A 23,948-nucleotide genomic window follows, 5' to 3' on the forward strand; every position below is an offset into this window, starting at 1 on the left:
AATACATAGAAGTGAGTTGACACATGTGAACACAATGTAACATATACCCAGTATATTAAAATGGTAATCCTAATGAATTCTAAGAAATTTCTATTTAATCAGTTTACTTCTGCCAGTGATGACTAATGTCAGTCGAATGCAAACTAGGTGTTAGCTACATCAAAGTTTGTGTGACCAGCTTGTAAACAGCCATTTCCCAGAGACACACCTGAATGACATTTCCATACTGAATCACTGTTCCAAGAAGCTTTTTGTTTTCAGAGTCGTTCTGCTTCTTCTCCAAGTCAGCCGCACTCTGAGATACAAAAGAGAGATGAGAGAAAAAAACAAAAAAACAAAACCGTATCTAACAGCTATTGCAACATAAATCACTGCCAACAGTCTTACACAGTAATTCCAAAAGACACAATCATGTTGGTTAGCCATTAACAAGGCACCACATTATTAACAAAGTTCTTAGTCAAAAATGTACGCAGCAGAGACTTTTAGCTGAAGCTCAGGCTCACATTTCCATGGAAACGCAGGCACGATCACAATCTTCCAGTTTATGACTGTGTAGTCAGATTGCAGATTGCTTTAAATGGTAATGTATTGCAGCAGAAAAAGGGAAAGGAAAATGTAGAGGGTGGAAAGATAGGACAGTAGTAGGGAAATGTCAGAAAAGTCTATAAAAGGACTTCTACTTTATAAAATACCTACAAAACCTTTAAAACCCCACCTGAAACTGTGACACAGAGTGCACACAATCGATAAGATGGATACACTCACTATGCCGGTTTTTAATTCAGTGTCTACAAAGTCTAGACATCATCAAGACCATTTAAACCCAAAAAGTAAAATAACAAGAAAAAAATCTCACTTCTGAAAAATCTAACTCCTTCTTTAATCTTTATCTCGGGAGCTTTGGGAACATGTGTGTTAACTGCAGTGGTCTGCAGTGCCTGCTGGGAGGTTCACTTCACTTACATGCAACTTGTTAAGCAGCACTGATTCGGTGTTCCCTCCAGGTTTCGCCGCTTTCCAGAACTGCTTCTGGGCTGAGTAGCGGTTCATGGGACACAGTCTAAACAGACAGTCTGCACAGAGACAGAAATCATTAGCTTTAGCTGAAAAGCTGGATCCAAAAACATGTCAGTAAACATGCACACACACTCAGGGAGAGAGAGAGAGAAAGCTGAGCGAAAGAGAGAGAGTGTGAGAGAGATTCATATGGATCACTGCATGTAAAAAAAATAGATATGTATAACAATACACATAAGATAATAATAATCATGTAATCACATGATGTCCAATGACATTATGCTGGTGCACAGTCTAGAAACAGTTATTAAAAACAGATTTTAAAAATAAATATATATTTATATAATTAAATTGAAATTAAAACTATAATAAAACCCCGAAAAGAAAAATAAATAGGTCACCCAGGGCTAAATCCACATATTTACCAATATGCATATGTTCATATAACTTTGAAAAAAGGCAAAAAACGATCAGTGCAGATGGTTACAAAGAGAGAAAACGGTCACAATTGCTCCGTCTGTTTCTGTCCACATTCGTCCTCTCCAGTCACTCCTTCTCTTCTCCTCCATTTAATACAGATGTAAAATATACCTCTGAGAACGTTGCAAATAATGTGTGTAACAACTTTGAAGAAAGAAGCAACAGAAAAACAGAAAAAGTAAAAAGATTCCACATGATTCTATTTTCCCTTTATGGCCAATCACTGTCCGTACATCTCAATTTTGATCTCACGACACTTTTGAAACATGTCTGTACATAAATCTTCAAAAACAAACAAACAACAACAACAACAACAACAAAAACTGGTGGATCCTCATCCAGCCATGAAAGTTGGGTTCAATGATCTTAGTGGATATGTGACCTGCTGTAGTCAGGAGAATCTGTCCACATCAGACGCTACATAATGTTCAGTTCTCAGTGCTCATTTTTCTGTTGAAAAGTAAGCAAATTCTCAAAAAAGGTTTTGGTTGCAGACCACACTTATTATAGCTAACAATGATAAATTAGTTAAAAATCAAACAATGTGTAGAAAATATGTTAATATACTGGGAGTAAAGCCTGGGAAGGTCGGTGCTGTGTGGAAGATGGGTAACAGCCACAGCTCATCACAAACCAACAGCGTGAAGAGCAAAAACACCACAGTAAAGATTATTAATGACACTCACCTAAATAAATTAGACCTTTTTGTCATTTTAAGTTATGTACCAAAACATTTAAGCACACATTATTCTTTCAGTTCTCCAGAAAAAAAAGATCCATGCATGTGTGTTCTTGCACTTCAAAGACATTAATAATTTGCCTGCATGGAGATCAAAGGTCTTTGTCTGCTTCACAGAGCAGTCATCACAGACAAGACAGCATGTGTTTGTTGTGTGTGCTGACCAGATGTATGATCATAGTAATGTATGGTTATAAGCTGTGGTTGGACTACCATAAGTAACACCCCACACACACACACACACACACACACACACACACACACGCAACACAACAAGTTGTAGTCACTCATAGTTTGTAACTGTAGCAACGATGATTTGCAGCTGTCATCAGGAGTCTCTGATTTTGCTGCTCATTTGCATAGGTACTGCAAAAACCGGTCTGCGGGGAAACTAGTGTTTTTTTTCATTTGCATGTGGATGCAGTTTTAACAGAGTTCCTCTTCTGTCCCGGGAGACTTCCTCTTTTGTAACAAGCTCTACAGCAACTACAGCTGAATCCCTCAGAGACTTCCACAGGATGAGTACTGATAAAGCATTTCGCTGCAGAGTTATAGCCGCTTTCCCTGCTGAGTTAAACTACAATTCAACAGTGACTCCTCCCTGCGAGTCCTGGCTTTCCTCTGACTTCACCTCTCATCAGACCACAGCTTTCTTTTCTAAGAGGATGAAAAGAGGAGAAAAAAGGAGCAATGTGTCCATCCTTTCTCCATTCTCTCTCTTCTTCAGCTCTAGTTGCAGTAACATGACCAAATAAGGCCGGCCAAGAAGGGGAGTGGGATGACTGAAAGAGAGAAAGGAGGGTGGAGACTCCCCAGCTCTATATTCTGTCATCTCTCCTTCTCCTTTCTGAATTCCTCCAACCATTTCACACAGAACTTGTTCCCCCGGAGTCAACATCTCTGTCTGTGTCTCCTAAATTGTCCTCGGGCCTCCCTTAGCCCCTCCCCATCAAATATGGTTTACTTCTTGGCCCAAAACATGGTTAGAAAAACAAAGAAAAAAGGAAGTGAAAGAGAAATGAGAAAGGCCAGAAGAGAATGAAAGAATGTAAAATAGAGCACAGAAAGGTCAACAAAGTGGAGAAATTGAGCTTTTAGATATAATCAGTGTGCATTTATGTGTTCCACATAAATCAAAACACACAATAATGGATGTGGCTTCAACTTGTAAACATAAATGAAACAATGAATACATATTTCACACAGCCTGTTTCACACGCAGCACCCCATGGAAAATATTTGGTGCATGTGACAGATAGATGATCAGCTAATGGACATTTACCTTGCATCACAGCCAGCTGTGAGGGGAAACGTGCTATTTAAGTGAGACAGAGGTGAGAATTTCTTCCAAGGTCACAGATTTCTTTCTTTAGCACACAAGTACACGATCGAGCTCAGAAATAAATCTGTCTTTGATACTGGCCACCCCGTATGTACTTACAAATGCTGACCTACAATTGTTTAGCTATAAGGCGGGTACATGATAAAACAACTGAAAAGGCTAAAAGCCTATCTTAAGTCATATGACAGAAATCTTAAGTCAATGCAGCAGAAGCACTGGATTTTTAATATATACATATTTTTCATTGTTTTGTAGGACGTCCGTAACTAATAATACTAATAACTTTGTATAGCACAAAACAGAGTTTCAAAGTGTTTCACAATTTGAATAAAAGGAACACATTAAAGATAAGCATACATATTCCAACATCATTCCTGCATACGCACTTCCACATATACAAATAGATGTAAACTAACAATGGGGAAAGGATTAAGGGGAAAGCTAGCCAATGAAAATGAGTTTGTTAGAAGTCGTTTAAAAAAGCCAACCTGATAGGCTGAGGAAATTCTGTGGCTAGTGCCCTGTGCTTGCTCACGCACAGCCACAGTGACATAGAGTAAGTTATGCATGAGTGGGCTGGACATTGATCTACTGCTAGTCAGTGTGCTGAAAAGGGTAATTCCACAAATCACTATAACATGTGCAAAGTATGAAAGCAGCTGTAAGGCTGGGTTCATATTCACGTATATATTCATAGTTATTCAAAGTCGTCTTCCTCCATCTCTCCCACACACAGTGCTGAGTGATTCTTGACTCACAGCTGAAGATGGTGTTAGATTGTGACAGTGCCTTAGAGTATAAACAGAGAACAAGTGAGCTGCGAGTGTCAAACACATGCATATGTGACTTAGCAAATAGCATAAAACATAAACCACTTTTCATAAACGTTGCAAATTCAGGCTAACACCACCATCTAATGTGACAACAGTCTGAAAGTCGAAGTAAGGCAGAAAAGTGACTATAAGAAGACATTCACTGACAGTAAATGGGAGACATCATGGAAAACCTTCATACATCAGGCATATTGTATCTGCTGATTAACTCAGCAGATGAATGAAATTATTGTTAATCTGTGCTGGTTTGATTTCACTAACACCAGCTCATGTCAGACTGTTTTTAAAGATAAGGTTATGAGAAAGTCTTTTAGACGCTGACAAACTTCCGGAGATTAAAGAGAATCAAAAGGACGATGCTTGAAGCTGTGCAGCCAGCAACTGAACAAACTCTATGGGGCTGTAAAGCACACAGAGATGATTGAAAGTTTTATTACAGCGCAGAACTGCCACCGTACTTGGACAGCATAATAAAGGTACAACAGCTTCTCATTCAACTGAATGACAACATAAAGTTGCTCACTTCACTGTAGCTGAAAAAAAATTAGGAAATTCAGCCTTTCGCTTTATCTCCTCTTAACCGTCTGCTACCCTGTCTTAAAAGCAACTGAGCACAGCATTGGATAAAAAAAACTATGCCAAAGAATTTACAAAGAAGTAGTAACATAAATACAATTTCCTGCAGTAAATAAACAACATAGTCTAGCCAAGGAACTGGGGAAACATATTGCATTACACTTTTTCTATTCTCTGCTAAATCTGAAACATCCCCAATGATCTGGCTTGTATAAAGTGATATTCACTGCATCTCTCTTATCCTGTTGGAGGTATTATAGAGGAAGCACTTGTAGTGCATCTGAGACAGTAAATGGATCTACTGACAACAGCTTCCCTTCACCGTTTCCTGCAAGACCTCTCATCTCAATAGGCAGGAGAGGAATTTGTGCAGTTGTTAGCAGGGGAAGGGGGACTAAAGACAGGCCCGTTTCTGGTGTTTATCGCAGATGAGCCACCCAGCGTTTTTCTGCAGTCCGTCTGTAACAGCATCAGTGGCTCGGCCTGACAACAGACAAGTGGTGGTAAGGAGCTGGCACTTCAAGTATAATTGAGTCTATTTAAATGTTCCAAGTTATTTCAGGTAAACCAAAGCATGAGTTGTGATAGGCAGGAGTTGGCGACATCTGAAGCCAGCACAAGAAGACGCTGTCCAGTGTAATGGCCTTCACATGCTACTAGTTAAGCAGTGAAAATGCCAGAGTACAACAAACAAGCAAAAAATCAGCTGTTGTTTAGAGACCTGTTTTGTTCTAGTGTTTGTTTCAGGTTTCTCACACCAGTGTTTCCTTATATAATTAACACGATTCTAGAAATACACCAGCAATTATATAGCACTTTTCGAGTCTCACTTCTCAAAGCACTTTAGACTACAACCCAGAATAGGTGTGGTAAAAAACAAAAAAAAACAAAAAAAGCAATGCTTTGATGGTGCTATGTCACACATCATACTGACAAGCACCATTTTGCTATGTTCATAAACAGGCAAATAAACCAAATCTATTAAAAATTCAGAAAAAGAAATAAAAGATAATTTGATTGAGACATTATATTTATCAAGTATTTAATGAATACCTTTCATACAAACTATGGTCATTCTGTTATTATGTTACAGTGTTTTACACATTCTCTCTACAACAAAGATAAATGTATATGCACAGTATGGGGCTCATTATTGAGTGGTACATAAAGGTCTTTTTAAAGCTACAAACAGAAGAGTGTTAGGAATACCCACAGCTCAAAACAAAATTTTAGGTCAGAGTCTCACTCACCAGAGACTGTATACATGTCTCAGATTTCAGCTGTTTATTACATGAAGTGCCAAAAGGTCTGATTGGCTAATACAAGTCGAGTCAAGAGGCAGCTTTGGCTCTTAGGAGAAATAAAGGCCAGTGTGATGATGACAGTCCCAGAGTGACAAAGCTAAAGTGTGCCATGTTTACATGTAGAGAGTCCCTGTCTCTTAAATTTCTTTTGTCGAGTGCTTATATACAGTAAATAAAATGTATTGTATGTTTACTACCTTAGTTGTCATGTCAACACACTATCATTACATGGGGGTTTTGGGTGTAAACCAAAGTATTTTTTTAATTAAAGTGCTGAAAAAAGGGTCTAAAAAAATGGGGTGGGACGTCAAGATTTATACTCTTGGCTCCAAATCTACGAAATGCTAACTGCCATCCATATAACCACATTGCTGACAACACTTAAATGCAATGGCAGGTGCATAAAATATGATAGAAACAGCTGTTAAAACTGATCCAAATGACTCCTAATATGTCAACAGAGTAAGTAGCTAAATACAGGCTGCCTAAGTCAGCTAGAAAGACAAGGTTTCTACAGACACTCATTGATTGAAAGTATCTGCCAGTAGGTCAAGTTTTCACCATCAATGATTTAGATAAGGGCCTTTACATACTGTGTCAGCCTTAAATATGCATTTTCAGTTTCAACTCGTAGAAAAGGTGACAGTTCTGACGGTTTTGCAACAGCTCAAAGTGAAAGTTGCAAGAGGTTTGAAAAAGGAGGGCATTTTTGAATAACGCAGCTTTCTTCCACATGTAGTAACTTTGATGACAGCAACTGATCTGACTGGTTGTGCAAGACAGCCTTAAATCACAGTGACTAGACTGAAACACAAAGCAGTCTCTGCCTTAGATGCGTGTGGATGTCGCTCAGTGTGTGTGTGTAGTATGTGTGTAAAGGTATCTGAAATAGTCTAAAGGTGAAATGCAGAGAAAAGGCTGATGTCTAAGCCTATGGACAAAGGCTCCACGAGTGGGAGTATAAATTGTGTGCAGAGTGCTCATGTTTACATTAGGAGGAAATGTTAAGCATACCTCAGCAGTGACCGTATCGCAGAGTGGACATGGCTCATCTGGCCTTTTTGCTCTTATGGTGTCCACTTAGTGGGATTATCACTACACAACTGGGTCTCTTTCCAGCTGTGTAACTCCTCATAGTTTGGGGAGGGGGGAGCAAACAATGAAGGCACGTATTATGAACACATACATGAGTTTGGCAGCTGTCAGATTTTTAAGTTTTATGATTGGTTTCTCTTTTTTTATCCCCCCATGCTTGAAAAGTACATTTTCACCACATAGCTCGTACTTCATGCATATGTCACAGCTGAAAAATAAATGTGTCAATAATAAAACGAACGATGAACATATTCCATGTACTTGTAGTTTCCTTTTAATCCTGGTTCACTGTCACATTGACTTAAAAGGGACACTTTCATACAACAGAGCCATTGTTAATGGTGTTTAAAAACACAGGCGCCTTTTCTTCTTTAATCTTAAAGTCTCTGCTGTGAAACGCTCTATTTCTTTTCACTTTACAGTATATGCTATACCACTTATGGGACATGTATTGCATATGTTATAGCAGATAAGTAAGTACACTACCTCTTTCCTATTTGGCTCCTTACAGAAACAGACTAGTTAAACATGTCTCTGCGAAACCATTCACAACATTCTGAAGCCAAAAGATCCAGGCCCATTTCAAAGAGGTACTACAGGAACCGCATTTTAATGAAGCTATAAAATTTCAAACAGATTATTACGGTCAAACTTGAAATGCGCAGGCCTGAGATACCCTGATGTTTACTCCATTTTACATCGTCCAGGCTTCTTTTCATTGCATCCTACCTGCCTGTATAAGGACATGTCTGCTTATTTGCATACCTTCGCTTAGGATCCAAGAAATGTCATAGGGTTGCTATTTTAGATTTTACAGGCTCCAAGTCCATTATATCATTGCTGTTATCACAGAGTTACTTTGTCACATTTTAAACTCTACCAGAACCAAAAGCATTATAGTATTTGTACAGGTTAAGTAGTACTCTACATTTTGAGTAAACTAACCTTTAAGAATTTGCTATGTATGGTTTTACTGGAACCTTCTCCAGGTGGCTTTGTCCACATCCATTAATAACACCTTTTTTCCCCTCTAGCAGACATCCAGAATCCTCTCTTAGTGGCATTAAGGCCTCTTCTGATCAAGACCAGCTGACACAGTGAAGGAGTTACCAACTCCAGTTAGACACAAAAGGTCTATAGTCTACTCTATACTACTCTGAGTATTCACTCACTCATCCAATCATTGACTTAGGTGTTTCAATCACTTCCATGGCCACAGGTGTATAAAAATCAAGCACCTAGGCATGCAGACTGCTTTTTCAAACAAATGTGAAAGAGTGGGTCGTGCTCAGTGAATTCCAGAGTGGTACTGTTATAGGATACCACTTGTGCAACAAGTCCAGTCATTAAAATTCCTCGCTACTAAATATTCGACACTCAGCTGTTATAACAAAGGTATTATAACAAAGTGGAAGTGATTGGGAATGAAAGCAACTCAACTCAGGTGGGGAGTCAATCCAAGACTGATAGTGTCATGGATTGGCTCCATTGCATGCTTTTTTCGACCCAGATGTTCTTTTATTGCACAGGCAGTGCTTGGGATCATTGCAGTCCTAAATAAAATGCCAGTCTGCCTGTCAGAGTCCTCCTACGTGGTACTTGTATGGTGGAACAAAATCTGACCACACTTTTCTGCATTCATAATTCCATCAGTTTTGACAAGATCCAAACCACGACACAGCCTCCATCGTGTGTTACACACGACTGTAGATGATCAATGTCGTATGTTTCTCCTGACCTCCTACATTTATAGTTATATCAATTTCAAGAAAAAATGTCAAATTTGAAAGCATCACTCCTGATTTTCAGTCCTGGTCTTGTGTAATTTGGCATACCTCAGTCTTTTCTCCCATTTTCTGTTAAGAGTGGCTTCTTGAAAGCCACTGAGAACATTTTTGATTAGGCCTCAGTGAACAGTAGATGGATCAAATAAGGAGCCAGATGTATCTCTCAGCTCACGTCTTAACTGGAAATGTATTTTCCTTTTTCCTAAGGACACGACTTTCAGATTCTTATCATTAGGCCTGTCACTTCTTCTCTTGTCCAGTTTCATAAATGTTTTTAAGGACACACTGTACAACAAGGCAAGACATCACCTTGTTGGAACAGAAATACAGTTTTATGTGTGCCTTGCTGTGTCATAGATTAACTGACAAAAAGTAAACAAATAATGTATTATTGCGACAGGCTGCTAATAAAATGCTTGAAGATACAACTTCAAATTGGTTATTTGCTAAATTGTCTGTTATGTGTAGACATAGCAGTACTTCATCCCTTGTGTTAGGTGTCTTTTTATCCTTGGTTAGTGTTAAGTGGTTTAAGAAACAAGCAAAAAGTTGAAGAAGGTCACTTATATAATGAAAGACATTTGAACAAACAAGAACTCCCATCAGAAATACATAAACAGTCAAACACATAATATATAAACAGTTCATATACAAAAATAAATAATACGTAAAGTCCTGAAAAAAAACCTAAAACTAAAATGTGAAAAAGTAACAATCTTGGAAGTTGAAGGCCAATATGATATTGATTAACACTGTGCAGAAGAAAACTATGCTCAGTATCTGCCTGATTACTGAATGGAGCTGAAGTGAAATAAACTGCCAATTTCCAAAGAAAAACATTGAAAGACATTCAGAAAGCCTGGAGAACTATCGCTCAAGTATTTTAAAAATTTGCAAGCTTGGCTTCTTGGAAACAAAATATAATGAAAGGAGGGCTAACTCAAGAATTTTGCACAGTACAGTAATTAAGACTAAAAGCAACACAATAGCTGAAATCAAGCCCAGGAAGAAAACATGTCAAACGCTGCAACTTTGTAAGTTAATAGACTTATCGGTATCACTGCTGCATTGCTAAAGAACAGGTAGATCTGACTATAATTACACGGGTATTCAGTCTAATGAATGTTTTATGATCCCCAAGACAGTGTTTGGCCCTATTCTCACAGCTGCAAATGCATCTGTATTATATACTCGAAATGGGAAAGTTAAGAACTAAAAGACAAATATAATAATTCAAATGGATAAGTACTCATATGTCTTATATGCTCAAAAAGTACAATGCTGAAAGGCTGTAATCACTTTCTTTTTTTACGCTTTTATAGAAATGGCCGATAAAATTACTTTGAATTGCCAAGGAAAACAAAGAACCAAGGACGACTACATTTCTCCCTTAAAAAACTTAAATTAAATTAAAATTAAAATCTGTATATGCGGTTGAAGCTCTACCAACGGTCTAGCTGTATTACATTTTTTTTTATTTCATCCAGCAGCAGCAAGCTAAAGTGCACTTTTCTTATGAATGTGTACCAGTGCCTGTGACTGCACAGGCCTTCAATCATATTCTGTGTACAATGTTTAGCCAGCCCTCCCCAAGGGACATAAACCTCTAGCCTGAGAACTGTAGGTCACGAGTTCTACTTCCTGTATGAGAACTAATAATAGCAAATTCACGCAAAGACACAGCTGAAGGATTTTTATTTAGAAAACAGATTCTCAAGTGGGTGTTTTTTTTCAACAAATCAGCAGCAGAGATGACTCTCTCCATCTGCCTCTACCTCCACAGACCTGTGCGAGCTAGGGCACACAGCTAATAAATGCATACATGGATGCATAACACACACACACACACGGTTAACAATGACAAAGGCAGGCCTGTTTGAAGTCCAGTGGGCTGAGATATTGAGATATTGTGGCTGTCACCAAAGAAACACAGCATAACACATTCAGCAGCAGGTCTTACATGCTTCACAGTATAAACAGATAGCAGTTAGTGCTATGAGGAGGAGTGTCACGAGGAAGAGGGGAGATTAATTTGCTCCTCTTACCTCTGAACTTCTTCGGCGGGTTGTTGAGGTCCCCAGCATCGGGCTGGACGACGCAGCGGTCATCCACCAGGCTGTAAATATGGACACATGACACATGTAAGCGCTATACATATAATAAGATCATATCCCAAGTTACCATGACAAAGCTGACAAAGCCCCAAGCATAACAACCATAGCAGCAATGAGGAATAGTTAAGTTCACGTTTAAAGTTGTTTTTTTAAACAAGACTCCAATAAATATGCAGTCATTTTCTTATTCTTCTATTATAGTGAGCTGAATGTTTATGAAGTTTGGACCATTTTAACAAAAATTAAATTATCTGCAATTAAGCCATTTTGATGTTTGTGATATTTCTAGAGCGCAAAATGAATCAATTGGTACAAAAAATATTTAGACACTGCTTAATTTAAAAAGAAAAAGTGCCAGTTGCAACCTAATTTCAAAAACACTGCATCAGTTGAGTGTGTTTGATTAATAATTTTACAGGACAGCACTGATTGGAAAAATCATTGCAAAAGGCCAGGAGGAACAAAGAGTTCATAATACTGAGACAGTCAAATTGATCAACACCACATTTTCAGAACTACAACTCAGCAAAATTGGTCAACATTTCTGCAGAGGTACTAAGATTGTCATTGTTCTTGGATATCAGAGTCACTGCAATTCATCATTCCTGTGGGTTTGTGTTTAAGCTTTCTGTGTGTGTGAGACTCAGGCAAAAAAGCATTTCCAACAAAAGCCCGTGCATGTGCCTGTGCATGTGCCTGCAAAACTCTACTTTTGTTTCATGAATTATCTGGGAGCTTTACATAGTTGCAGCATGTTTTAGCCTCCCCTTCCACAAAATAAGGAAATATTCTGGATTAAATGACCAGTGGCCAGACAGGAATTTCTGGTGACAAATTTAGCTTTCACTGGCTTAGAATAACACTTGTCTGGACACAGGCCAAATCCCACATCCACTTTCAGCCTTCTGAAGTTGCCCAAACAGATCTCACTGTTCCATCAGCCTGCACATCTCGAGGAACAAGACAGACTACAAAGGGCGAAAATATCTGTGCGTGTTAGGACAAATAACAGCAGAGTGACAAATTAAAGGAAAAACTTTTCACCTCTACAGTGAGGGCATTCGATTGCTCCATTATACTGTGGAAGCTCTAATCTCCCTGACCCCTTAGAAGGAATACTGAATGCAAATCGACACAAAGTTGTTGCTGAAAATAACATGAATCACATGCGCTGACCTTTGCAGTCACCAGATCTAAACCTAATTTACTACCAGAATTAGCCTTTGGATCAACATGTTAGTCAGTTTTCACCACCAGCATTGTCAAAACACAAAATGAGGGAGTATCTTTTGGAAACATGGTGGAGTCTTACTGAATCAGTGCTAAGCTCTGCTGAAGTTAATCTGGCATCAAAACTCCTTACTGCATTTAAGATGGGGGGGTCGTCTTTAATTTGTCACCCACCTGTGGGTAGTATGAGCATGTGTTGCTGCTTTACGCAACTTGACTTTCACATTGGTCAGTTATTAACACAAGTTTAATAGTTACACCTCTGCACAAACAAGACGGGTCCTGCTAAATACTCACTGCACACAGCAGCATTTTCAAAAAAAAAAAAAAAAAAAAAAGGGAAAGAGAAAAATGTAGCCTTTCATTTGCTCATATAACCCCCTCCCCTCTGCAGCTGCCGACTTGGACTGCTATTTGGGTGAAGAAAAAGTGTTAATATGTACAGAATTTTCTGAGTATGGTGTCTTACTTTAAGGGCAGTTGATCTGGAGAATGCTGCTGAGTTGGTGTTTATGCGTGGAGAGGATGGCTTCAGGCCAAAACTGTCATGACAATTTTCTAAATACATGTGCTAGCGTGTGCGTGTGCGTGTGCATGTGCGTGTGTGTTTATGTGGGAAGCACATGAACTCCAGAAAGGCCACAATGTCTCTATAGTGACTCAGTCTTCGCTGTGGGTCATTCCATTTTTCATGAGCCAGGAGGGGAGGTCCAGGACACTGAGCAGATAGCCCTGATACCATTACTAATGCTAAACGCCATGGTTTACCGTCTTGTGATTTCCGGGTGGTTTATACAAGCAAAAACATTAATGCAAACTTTCTCTTGTTGCTTTGTTTACATTCAGAACAAAGGGGAGAGGTTAAAGCAGCACAACTGAATCTTACTGCGCTTGTGATATTTCTGTCATATCCTAAGGCCAGCATTTCAAGCAGTAAGCCAGTATAAGTAATCCCAACAGATAGACCATATCAAAAACACGCATTTTACAAGTAAGGAGAATTGATGGAGGAAAACAATACATTAATGCTGTGACTGTGTGGGCAAATGAGTGGCTTGCCAACAGTACCACCAGACCATTTATTGTCTTCTAACTCTACCCTTACAACCCAGGCCTGCCCCAGACTTTATCATTATCTGCATATTTGTTGCACAAAATTACATTAACTACTTAATCCCATTCTGGGACCAAATGATGACCCTGTCGCTGCGTGTAAGCAAACATGTGCATACACAGGCATCGGACTAAAAGGAAGAAATGTGCTTGTTCTCGACTTTGTCATCAAAATGGTTAACAGTTGCTACTACAAGTGTGATTTCCTCCCTTCCAAAAAAAACTGCTGGCTCAGTATCGTGACTGAGCAGCATTTTTTAAGAAAAGTGTGAAGTGGGCCCTCCACACAGGCACAGGGACATACCCTAGGGTGCTGATGAAACCATTGGTTGATCCCTCTGCATACAGGGAGCAGATGTCCCCAATGTGTAGGAAACTGGACATTTTGTCCGACATGTTTGGCACACAAGGGAGCACCTGTATGGGAGAAAATATGGATATTATTAGATCATTTGATATAACATGCCTGTCATGGACACATACCATCATGCATTTATTCAGTATCCATACGCAAATTAATAGTTCCAAGTTAGAAGCAGGTTTGAGAGAGCGGGTTCCCTAGGTGGAGACTACACTAACACAACTGTCTGGCTGCAAGGATTTGCATAGAGAGGAAGAGAAAATGTTTATTACTGTAGCCCCGCTGGTGTTGTGTTGCGCCTTATATGTTTAGGAGCTGCAGCTGCCAACAAGGTTTATGCACCTGCAACAGGTCATGGCCACTAAAAGCTGATAGAGAGCAATGCAGGTCCCCTCCACTCAGGTTATCTGCCTGTGTGTTTTTCTTTTTTCTTTTTTTAAAGCACTGCCTCTCAGTGAGGTCGATAAAGCCCCATAACAAGTTATTCTGGTGGCTTTCCGACCGCCGTCTGTTACAAGCCCGACCAAACGATCACACAGCAAAAGCTCGGATCTTCTTCATCTAAGCACCGAAGCGCCAGCGAAACTTGAGAAAGCACATCCAGCGTTAGCATTGTAATCGCGGCTCACTATCACATTGCTTCACAGCAGCCCGAAATCATTATCGGCGTAAGATCCATCCGACCGTGATACAATCTTGTTGGGCTTCTCTTTAAAAAAAATTATTATTCACTACAAAGCGCCGCTTTTGAGCTCTGAGTGGTTTTTTAACCATTTAAGGAGAACTAAATCCTTTTTTTCCCTTCTCCGCTGCGAGAAGATAGAGATATGAAAGGAGGAGGATGGCAAACTGCTCAAGTTATGCTCTCAACTTTACCTCGGCTGTGCTCGGATATTTAGCTTTCTCTGGGCCAGCTAAGACAACATGACTGCGGTTCTCCTCTCCACCGGGTCGGGGGGTGAGATCCAGGCGTCAGCGACTGTAATAATCCAGTTTTTTGACAGCTCGGACACCTTTCCGCGCCTCTCGGTGCTCCCGCAGCTTGTGCTCACTGAGGCAGGCAGGCACTGGCTGGTTGAACTGCCTGGCTCACTTCCACTTCTTCTCAAGCGGCCGTAGTGTTGATAGCTGGGAAATGATGTCCACGTCGCCCCATCCTACCGCTAAGAAAATCTGAGCTGTTTTATCACTACTGCTACTGCGCTGCCCAGATTTATACGGCTAAGAAGAAGTCTTTTTTATGTAAAAAACAGAAAGGTCAAAAATCTGTGTGATTTTGGGCGAATAAGTCATTGAAGTGTATTTCAAATAAGCGATTTTATTAATATCATCACAACCGAATGTAGCTATATTTGCGAGCCATGATCAGAATTTGCAGTGTTTTTGTGGATTAACAGAATTTATTCCACAGCAAACATTCACTTCGGGAAGGAAAGGGTTACGTTTTGTTACACTGTAGCCAGCTGACTGACCACGTGACTTTACGGAAGTAACAGTGTCAACAGCATGCACGGACCCTGGGCTGTGCCTTGGAATAAAAAAAATATCAAAATGCTGCGTTATTTCACCCTATTGTTCATATTTGGATGTGTGAGCAAAGTGTTGTGTCTTCAGAGTTCATGTAGCGCAGAGCAGGAACCTCCAGGCGTGGAAAGAGGGGCGGGCTGCGGCTGTGATAAGCTGACTAGAGACGCTCCAGCTGTGGACCCCTTGGACGAGGATGAGGGTAAAGCAGCTTCCACAGACCCTGCTCTCAAATACTCCAAAGACGCAAATGACAGGACGAATCAGGTGCAGGACGATGAGCGGGAAACACAAAGTCCGGTATGTTGCGACTCCTGTTACAGAAAAACACCGCTATTTTGTGAGAGTGTGGAGATAAGGTTATGCGTGCAAAATGTCATAAAGTAGTTACCAAAGTCGAATCTAATCGTTCTTGGAACTATTAGGCCTCCTGAGGTTCCCATGCATAAGCAAGGCCTTGTAGCCAATCAGCTGCAACACAGATCTGTCGATTAACACCAAAACCAATGGTTGCAAAATTGTGTCCACATATGTGCTAATTTTAGTTGTGTGTTTAAATAAACCATAACACCATGTGCTGTAAATATGACTTGAATGCAGAAGCAGGAAGTGTGACAGCCTAGCCTTTGTTTCCTGTAAGTTACCCTCTTAAGGCTGCACGTTTGTGGCACTCTGGTGTCATATTTTTTATTTCTACTGTTATTTCTATTATTTGTAGGTGGCTAATACCTTAGATTATTACTAGATATATTATAGATCTTCATTGTTTTATTGTGTTCTTTATTGGTTGTTATGATCTTGTAAGAGTTATTAATCCTGAATCTACATTCCAGTTTATAGCACAGTTTGTTTGCATATGTAAATAAAAAATGTACTTGTTCTGTGCAGATGGTGCAGATTTCTGGAGGGGAGTTCCTGATGGGAACAGACAACCCAGGCATCCCCCCAGACGGCGAGGGCCCCCAGAGACTCGTGTATGTGGACTCCTTCAACATGGACATCCATGAAGTCACTAACCAACAGTTTCAGAGCTTCGTCCTTGCGACAGGATATGTGACTGAGGTGTTAAAAAATATTTAAAAATTAAACCATATTTTTCTGTGAGTGGTTTTCACTATCCTGGTGTTGTTTTTTGCCCATAAAATCTGTCTTTTCTGATTTTTAGGCAGAGAAATTTGGAGACTCGTTTGTTTTTGAGGGACTTTTGAGCGAGCCAGTGAAAAGCCAAATCACTCAAGCAGTAAGTGTACCACTGAGCAGGCGACTTACCTGTGCAGCTCACTTTTTACATGCTACATCAGTTGTAGCTTTGAAGGAAGACATGTGCAGGCTACATGTCATACTTTCGATTTCACTGCACAAAACGAGCACACAGTGAAAGACGCGCTCTACATTAGTTTGCACTTATGCAACAATCTAACAAACTATTTATTGCTTACACTTAGATATCGGTAGCTTGCAGGACTAGAGGTCCAAGTTCACACACTGTGTTTAGTAGACAACATTAAATATTAAGTGTTGTAATAAATGTAACCTCACAGACTTTTATGCTGTGTTTAGATGTCTGTAAATGTTTATGTGTAAAAAGCTTTTTTGTTCATGTAAGTACATGTAGCTAAAGTTCCCAAAGGGAGTTTTTCTCTCCCACAAACAACACTGATGCTGAGCTAGGTCAAAAGTCTCATTTGAACCCCATGCTTTTCTCCTTTGAGTTCTCTATGTCACATTTTCATGATGCCTACCTTGTGGCTATTTTATATGCCCTCAAACCAAAGTATGAGCAGTCCACCCTTTTTTGAGCCACTTCTCTCACTCTAAAATGTCCCAGTCACAAGAAAAGCACGCCAAATTTTCTGTTGTTGGCAGCAAAAGAGTAAACACAGGAGTCTTTATGCATGCTCTGAATCTGAGGACACAGTGGATCGGCTTTATTTTTGATGTCAGGGTCCCCACAACGGATGGAAAATCCTAATGTTAGCTTGCTGCATGACAAAATGTGGCTAATTTGTTTATCAAACGCCCAGAGGCTTGATAATCCAGTTCTTCGGCATGTGACAGTTTCACCTACAGTCTTGTGCTTTGCAAAAATCAAAATATCATGCCAAATAGGAAGAAGCCTTAAAGCACCTCCTTCATGGAAAGTCACCTTAAACAGTTTTTACCTGTCAGCTGTAAAAGGTTGATGGGGTACTGTCGTCACCCCGCCAGGTGGGCAGGCAGGTGGCGTGAATACACAAGTCTGTAAATGCAGAGAAACAAGCAATGTAGGAATTTTAAGTTGATATTTTAGGTGTATTTACTAGGAGGCTGAGGGGTAGCACTGGCAGCTTCCAGTATTTTTTTATTTTTCTGCACACAGGACCGAAGACTTTTACCACACTTCAGCAGCAACATGAGTCTATGAACTTTAGAGCATGCTAAAGATAGTTTTTGTGGCTTTGGACAGAACATTTCCAAGAGACTGGTGTTTGGTGCTTCCTGATGTTTCTAGTTTTCACTGTGTGTTCATTAAATACCTACAGCTTGACAGGTTTACCTATAGAAGTCTTCTGTATGACCCTCAAACCTAGAGGATTCCACACATTTACCCATATGGCACAATAACAATAACTTCACTAATTACTGCTGCTTATAATAGCTTTTTATTGTCACTGTTACAAGAACAGTGAAAGGCAGTTTGGCATCTCTCCATGTGTGTGGAGTACACAATAGCGTAAGTAATTACACAATAATAGACAAATTTACATTTACACAAGAAAGATATGTACAAGTTATACATACACCTGCAAACATACACGCACATACATACATATATGTATATATACATATTTGCATCTGTACATGCATACACACACATATTTCCACATACACGCTTACATCTATATACATACACATACATGCCATCTAACTAGCAGGTGCATTGAGAGGTGCAGTGTGATCAGTGATATTGCACATTGAGTGGGGGGGGGGCGTGCTGTTGGAACTATACTAAATAATGTTATAATAAATACAGTTTAAAGAGGTAAGGGTGTTGGTTGCATTGAAATTTAAACAGAAATACGATTTATAAATAAGGTGTAATGTCCATGAGTGTTGGCAGTGCAGTTATCCTCCAATCAGGGTGGAGGCAGGGCATGTTTGACAGCCTGTGGGTAAAAACTTCTGTTGAGTCTGTTTGTCTTCGACCTGATGGACCTGTAGCGTTTACCAGAGGGAAGGGGGGGAAAAAGTGAGTGTCCAGGGTGCGAGGGGTCTTTGATGATGATGCTGGCTTTCTGCTGAAGTCTGCCAGTATAGATGTCTCTGAGGGGGGTTAGTGAAGTGCTGATTGCCCGCTCTGCTGCCCTCACCACCCGCTGCAGTTTCCTCTTGTCCTCCGCAGTGCAGCAGTTGAACCAGAGTGTGCAGCAGTAAGTCAGAAGGCTCTCAATGGTGGAGCGGTAGAAGTTTACTAGCAGTCTTTGGGGTAATTGGGCCTGACGTAGTTTCCTGAGGAAGTACAGCCTTTGTTGTGCTTTCCCTACCTGGTGGGAGATGTTTGTGGACCAGGTAAGGTCGGCCGAGATGTGGACTCCGAGGAACTTAAAGCTTTCTACCCTTTCTACCTCCTCCCCATCAATGTAGAGGGTAGAGTGCTCAGATCGCTTTGTTCTTCTGAAGTCGATTACCATCTCCTTGGTCTTGGCTGTGTTCAGATGCAGGTTGTTGTCGTCACACCATTGCTTCAGATGCTGAACCTCCTCTCTGTTGGCTGAATCATCGTCGTTGTCGATCAGTCCTATGACAGTGGTGTCATCAGCAAATTTTATAATGGTGTTACTGGTGTGGATTGGTGAACAGTCATGGGTGAAAAGTGAGTATAAGAGGGGACTGAGGACACACCCCTGTGGGACACCCACATTCAGAATGAGGGTGGAGGAGGTGTGCTCTCCCATTCTGATGTTCTGGGGTCTGTTGCTCAGGAAGTCCAGTATCCAGCTGCACAGTGAGCTGCTGAGTCCTAAGTTGCTTAGTTTATTAACCAGTTTGTGGGGTTGAACTGTATTGAAGGCAGAGCTGAAGTCCACAAATAGCATTCTCACATAGGTGTTACTACAGTCCAGGTGTGTGAGGGCTGTGTGAAGAGCTGTTATTATGGCATCCTCTGTCGACCTGTTTGCCCTGTATGCAAACTGGTATGGATCGAGGTTTGCAGGGATGGCAGCTTTAATGTGTGACATGATGAGCTGTTCGAAACATTTGGCAATTATGGGTGTTAAAGCAACTGGACGATAGTCATTCAAGCAGCTCACTGTGTTCTTCTTGGGCACTGGAACGATGGTGGCTGACTTAAGGCAGGATGGTACTACAGACTGTAGCAGTGAGAGGTTGAAGAGAGAGGTTGAAAACCTCTGCTAGTTGGTCTGCACATGCTTTAAGCACTCTACCGGCTACACCGTCAGGACCAGCTGCTTTCCTCGCGTTGACTCTGCGCAAATGACCACTTTAATATAATATATCTCTCATATTTACATTAAACATTTCAGATATATTAAAAATTAGCAGCACAGCATCAATATTAGCATCATGACAAATGTTGTTCTTGGGAACTGTAAGCTGCTCCAGTCAAATTATATTAAAATAAAAAGGCAGCCTTTGACAGTGATCGCATTTTATAAATGCAGCACAGTATGTTTTATTCATTTAAATAATTACATTTTAGTTTTAACCCAGCACCTTCAGAGAGCACGTTTTTGTCTTTAGCTGGACGTGATGATTTATACTACTGCTGTTTAAGAGTGTTGCCTGTCGTTTGAGGGGTTGCACATCAGTGGGCTTTTCAAGAGAACAACAGAAAAGAAAGTGTGAAAAGCATAATACGGTCAGTAACAACTGTTACTACCATTTGTTGTTAGGTGGCCTCTGCCCCTTGGTGGCTCCCAGTCAAAGGAGCCTCCTGGAGGCACCCTGAGGGCCCAGACTCCAACATCACAGACAGGTAGAAAAACTCTCTTTTACTAAAAACTTCATAATGTTTTCAATAATACGCTCCACATTTATATAAAACACCTATCCAGCATCAAACCTTCACTCTTCTTTTATTTAGTTAGTTTATTTTTACCACACATTTTGTAAATAATTACCCATGAAAAACTGATAAGAGCTCAGCAAATTACTTTAAATCTGTGTTTTTTAGGCTCCATCATCCTGTTTTGCATGTCTCGTGGACAGATGCTGTTGCCTACTGCTCCTGGGCTAACAAGAGACTCCCTACAGAAGCAGAGTGGGAGTATGCCTGCAGGGGGGGCCTGAAAGACAGGTAAGATGTTAACTAATGATCAACATCATAATCAGAAAACACATTATTGATCCATGTAGGGGAAACTGCTTTGTTACAGTTGCTTAACACACAGTTTATAAGAGGGGGAAATACTAACAAACCTCTAGTCTGAAATGTACATTCAAAAATGGGAATATTAACAATGTATGACCAAAGTTAACAGAAGATTTATAAGCACAAATGCACAAGGAACTTTTATGTGAAAGATGTTTGGAGATGTGCATTTCCTACATGAAATATGTCTCAGATTACTTTCTTGGTATACCACGCCTACATTTAGACTTTACCCATGGGGAAACAAGTTGAACCCAAAAGGACAACACTTTGCTAACCTCTGGCAGGGAGACTTCCCCACACACAACTCTGGAGAAGATGGGTATATCAAAACTTCACCGGTAAGACACACAAGCAAGAATGAAGAAATGCCATAATTATGGGTGTGTTGAGGGATCTCATATTTCAGGTTTAGGTGGAAAAAGTTTGGCCCAGGAAAAGAATACTAGTTATAAAAGAGCATTCCAAAGCTCGATGAAGTCACAAAAGAAGCTTGCAGCCTTGAGAGATTACATAGATAACAAAAAGACAACATAAATCCAATCTAACAGAGGCAACTTCATAGTTCCAATTCTAGTATGAATCCTGAATATCCAATTTCTGTGTGAAATCTTTAAGAGTATAAGGTGTTGATGTAAAATGATATTCTAATCTGCATTATCTCATCTTGTTAGGGTAAAAGGCAGTCACTGATGTTGAAGTAATAGGGGAACTTGAGCTCAGTTAAGAAATCCCTTTAGTTGTCCAGCGGGTTTAGAGGTTTGACTTGTGTTTCAACATTCTGCTTTCTGCATTGAGAAAACAAAGCTTTTCACTTTCCATCTCTCATGTAAATTGCCCAATCATTTTTCCAAGAATGTCACTGAACCCATCAAACCTGTAAAGTCAACCCTCAGGTTCACTAACTTGACACTTTGTTTTTTGTTTACGAAATTAAAAAATCTGTGCATATGTAAATAAACAATTTTCTGCCGTCATCTTTTTTACAAGTTATTTCAACAACAATGAACAGTATCTTACTATAAAACAAAATCTCTGTCTGTGCGTTTGTTCCTTTGTCTACAAACTCCTTCTATACTGGGAGGAGTTAAGCAACCAGAATAAGTTTAAAGATTCTTATCTATATCAGATATTATAGTGTAATCATGTTTCCTAGAAACTACTTGGCAAAGGGCTAAAATTACCCATTTTTAGCATTTCAAACCTATAGTGCCTCATAATAGTATCATATCATTGGTATTTCACGTCTAATTTATGTTCACAAAAGTTGATATAGTTTTTATTATTTATGTATTTATTCATTTTATTTTCTCACTGTGATTAAGGATATCAGTTTGTCAGCAGCACTAACAGGCCAAATAATACTGTAGCATTAGCGTGTTCTAATTACCATAATGTACTGTATGTACCATTGAAAGACACAAATATTCATGCACAATAGTTCTTTAAGCCACAGGGCTTAAATATCTTTTATATGGTTAGATTAGACTACTTTTAGAATTAGAGTAGAATTTAGAAAATTAGTAATGATAATATTAACAATAATGTATTTTTAAAAACATTGCAGTAAAGTGACAGTAGTGCACTTATACCCTACAGGTGATGTCCTTTCCTGCCAATGCTTTTGGTCTGTACGACATGGTGGGGAATGCATGGGAATGGACAACAGACTGGTGGACTGTGCATCACACCACGGACCCGCAACGCAACCCAGTAATGACAATTTACATTCAGGCTTTTGTTATTGTCATAGGTGTTGATTTTTTCTTTTTCTGTAATTATTATCTACCATTGCTCTCTTTCAGACGGGGCCTCCTTCAGGCAAAGATAAAGTGAAGAAGGGAGGGTCATACATGTGCCACAGGGTATGAAAAAAATTATGTTAAACATCCAGTTTTTTAAATCTGAAATTTAAAACGTGGTTAATTATTTATTTGTTAAATATACCAAGGGCCTCACTCATTGGGATTTTGTGGGATTTTTTGGAATAAAATGATCAGTGAAAGTAAAACGGTTCTGGCTGTTGGAGAAACCATGTTTTTGTTGGAAACACTGAATCTAGACAACTGATATTAGCATTTCTAAGAGGAAGTAGGGTAGCTCTCTGTTCTCTGTTACTCCCCACCTGTGGGATAACAAAGGGATAGATGTATTCATTCTTTCCTTTCTGGTACATGGGGCTTTTGATGCTAGTGACTGCCTTGTCACATGTTGACTGGCTACAGTTTTCTTCTTGTTTCACATTATAGTTACGCATGTGAGGGACCAGAGAGGTCAGTGATTGGAGACTGTGCATAAACAGGCTGTCTACAAGATTAACATCAGTAGTCTTGACTATCAAACAGTAAAATATCACAAAGCAGTGTCTGTTACTGACATAATTCAGTTCATTCACAGTAAATTTCCCCCCCTTTTTCAGTCTTACTGTTACAGGTATCGCTGTGCAGCAAGAAGCCAAAATACTCCGGACAGCTCAGCTTCAAATCTTGGTTTTCGCTGTGTTTCTCAGGAGAAACGATAATCTCCCCAGCTTGTCTTAAACACACTTTTACTGAAGCTACTGCCAAAACCCAGTGTTGACTATGCAGTAAGGACCTGCAACCTTTTACTGTGATCTTATTGCAAAACATGTGAAAATGATGGACAGTAAATCTTCTCTACTATGATATATGTTCACAGGATTCTCACTTTTTATAGTTTTTCAGATGTTTTCATAGGAAATGAATGGAAAAGCTTTCTCTGGCCACCTTTGAGTACTGGTGGGAAAAAATATTAATAATTCAAGTTACTGTACCTTTCACTGGAACAGATTAGTGTGGTTTTTTCTTGTTGCCATTATCAGCAAAAAGCCGGTTGTGCTGAAAGTAAATCTTAATGTACAGAAAATGACTTTGCTGTAAAATCATTGTAGAAAATTGTCTCTTTTTTTTTTGCTGAGAAGCACTGTTTCATACATTTCCATTATAAAGTTGCTAAAATAAAGCAGTTTTTTGCTCTTTTTAAAAAAAAAAAAATTGTGTTGTATTATTTATGTACTGAAGATAAAAGCTTTGATA

At 39.7% G+C, this 23,948-nt stretch overlaps 2 protein-coding genes across 5 annotated transcripts in view; one reads left to right on the forward strand and one right to left on the reverse strand.

Moving 5' to 3' along the window:
* The window catches only part of LOC100704142 (inositol 1,4,5-trisphosphate receptor type 1), a 74,528-nt gene extending 59,457 nt beyond the window's left edge, over positions 1 to 15,071 (reverse strand). For 2 of the 4 annotated variants that reach the window (XM_013269209.3, XM_005469475.4), the window contains exons 1-5: positions 14,871 to 15,071; positions 13,938 to 14,050; positions 11,222 to 11,292; positions 967 to 1,076; positions 209 to 295 (exon numbers count right to left, since the gene is read on the reverse strand). In XM_013269209.3, coding sequence (XP_013124663.1) covers positions 209 to 295; positions 967 to 1,076; positions 11,222 to 11,292; positions 13,938 to 14,029 — 360 coding nt within the window. In that variant the 5' untranslated portion in view covers positions 14,030 to 14,050; positions 14,871 to 15,071. The remainder of the gene's footprint in view (positions 1 to 208; positions 296 to 966; positions 1,077 to 11,221; positions 11,293 to 13,937; positions 14,051 to 14,870) is intronic. The other 2 variants (XM_013269211.3, XM_013269210.3) reach the window with 1 other exon arrangement.
* A 288-nt stretch (positions 15,072 to 15,359) lies between these two features.
* sumf1 (sulfatase modifying factor 1) lies at positions 15,360 to 23,874 on the forward strand. Its single transcript, XM_003441322.5, has 9 exons — positions 15,360 to 15,818; positions 16,407 to 16,580; positions 16,684 to 16,758; positions 20,414 to 20,496; positions 20,695 to 20,817; positions 21,119 to 21,233; positions 22,492 to 22,605; positions 22,698 to 22,757; positions 23,312 to 23,874. The coding sequence occupies exons 1-9, from the start codon at positions 15,501 to 15,503 to the stop codon at positions 23,411 to 23,413; spliced, it is 1,164 nt and encodes a 387-aa protein (XP_003441370.1). The 5' UTR covers positions 15,360 to 15,500; the 3' UTR covers positions 23,414 to 23,874.
* The last annotated feature ends 74 nt before the right edge of the window (positions 23,875 to 23,948 follow it).

The sequence above is a fragment of the Oreochromis niloticus genome, linkage group LG5, assembly GCF_001858045.2.
Source record: "Oreochromis niloticus isolate F11D_XX linkage group LG5, O_niloticus_UMD_NMBU, whole genome shotgun sequence".
Lineage (NCBI taxonomy): Eukaryota > Metazoa > Chordata > Actinopteri > Cichliformes > Cichlidae > Oreochromis > Oreochromis niloticus.

What these genes read in the sequence shown, in the direction of transcription:
- sumf1 (XM_003441322.5), top strand. Translation starts at nt 15,501, where the DNA reads ATGCACGGACCCTGGGCTGTGCCTTGGAATAAAAAAAATATCAAAATG. An exon ending in AGCGGGAAACACAAAGTCCG is followed by an intron (nt 15,819 to 16,406) that starts GTATGTTGCGAC and finishes TGTTCTGTGCAG; the next exon opens with ATGGTGCAGATTTCTGGAGG. An exon ending in GGTATATCAAAACTTCACCG is followed by an intron (nt 21,234 to 22,491) that starts GTAAGACACACA and finishes TATACCCTACAG; the next exon opens with GTGATGTCCTTTCCTGCCAA.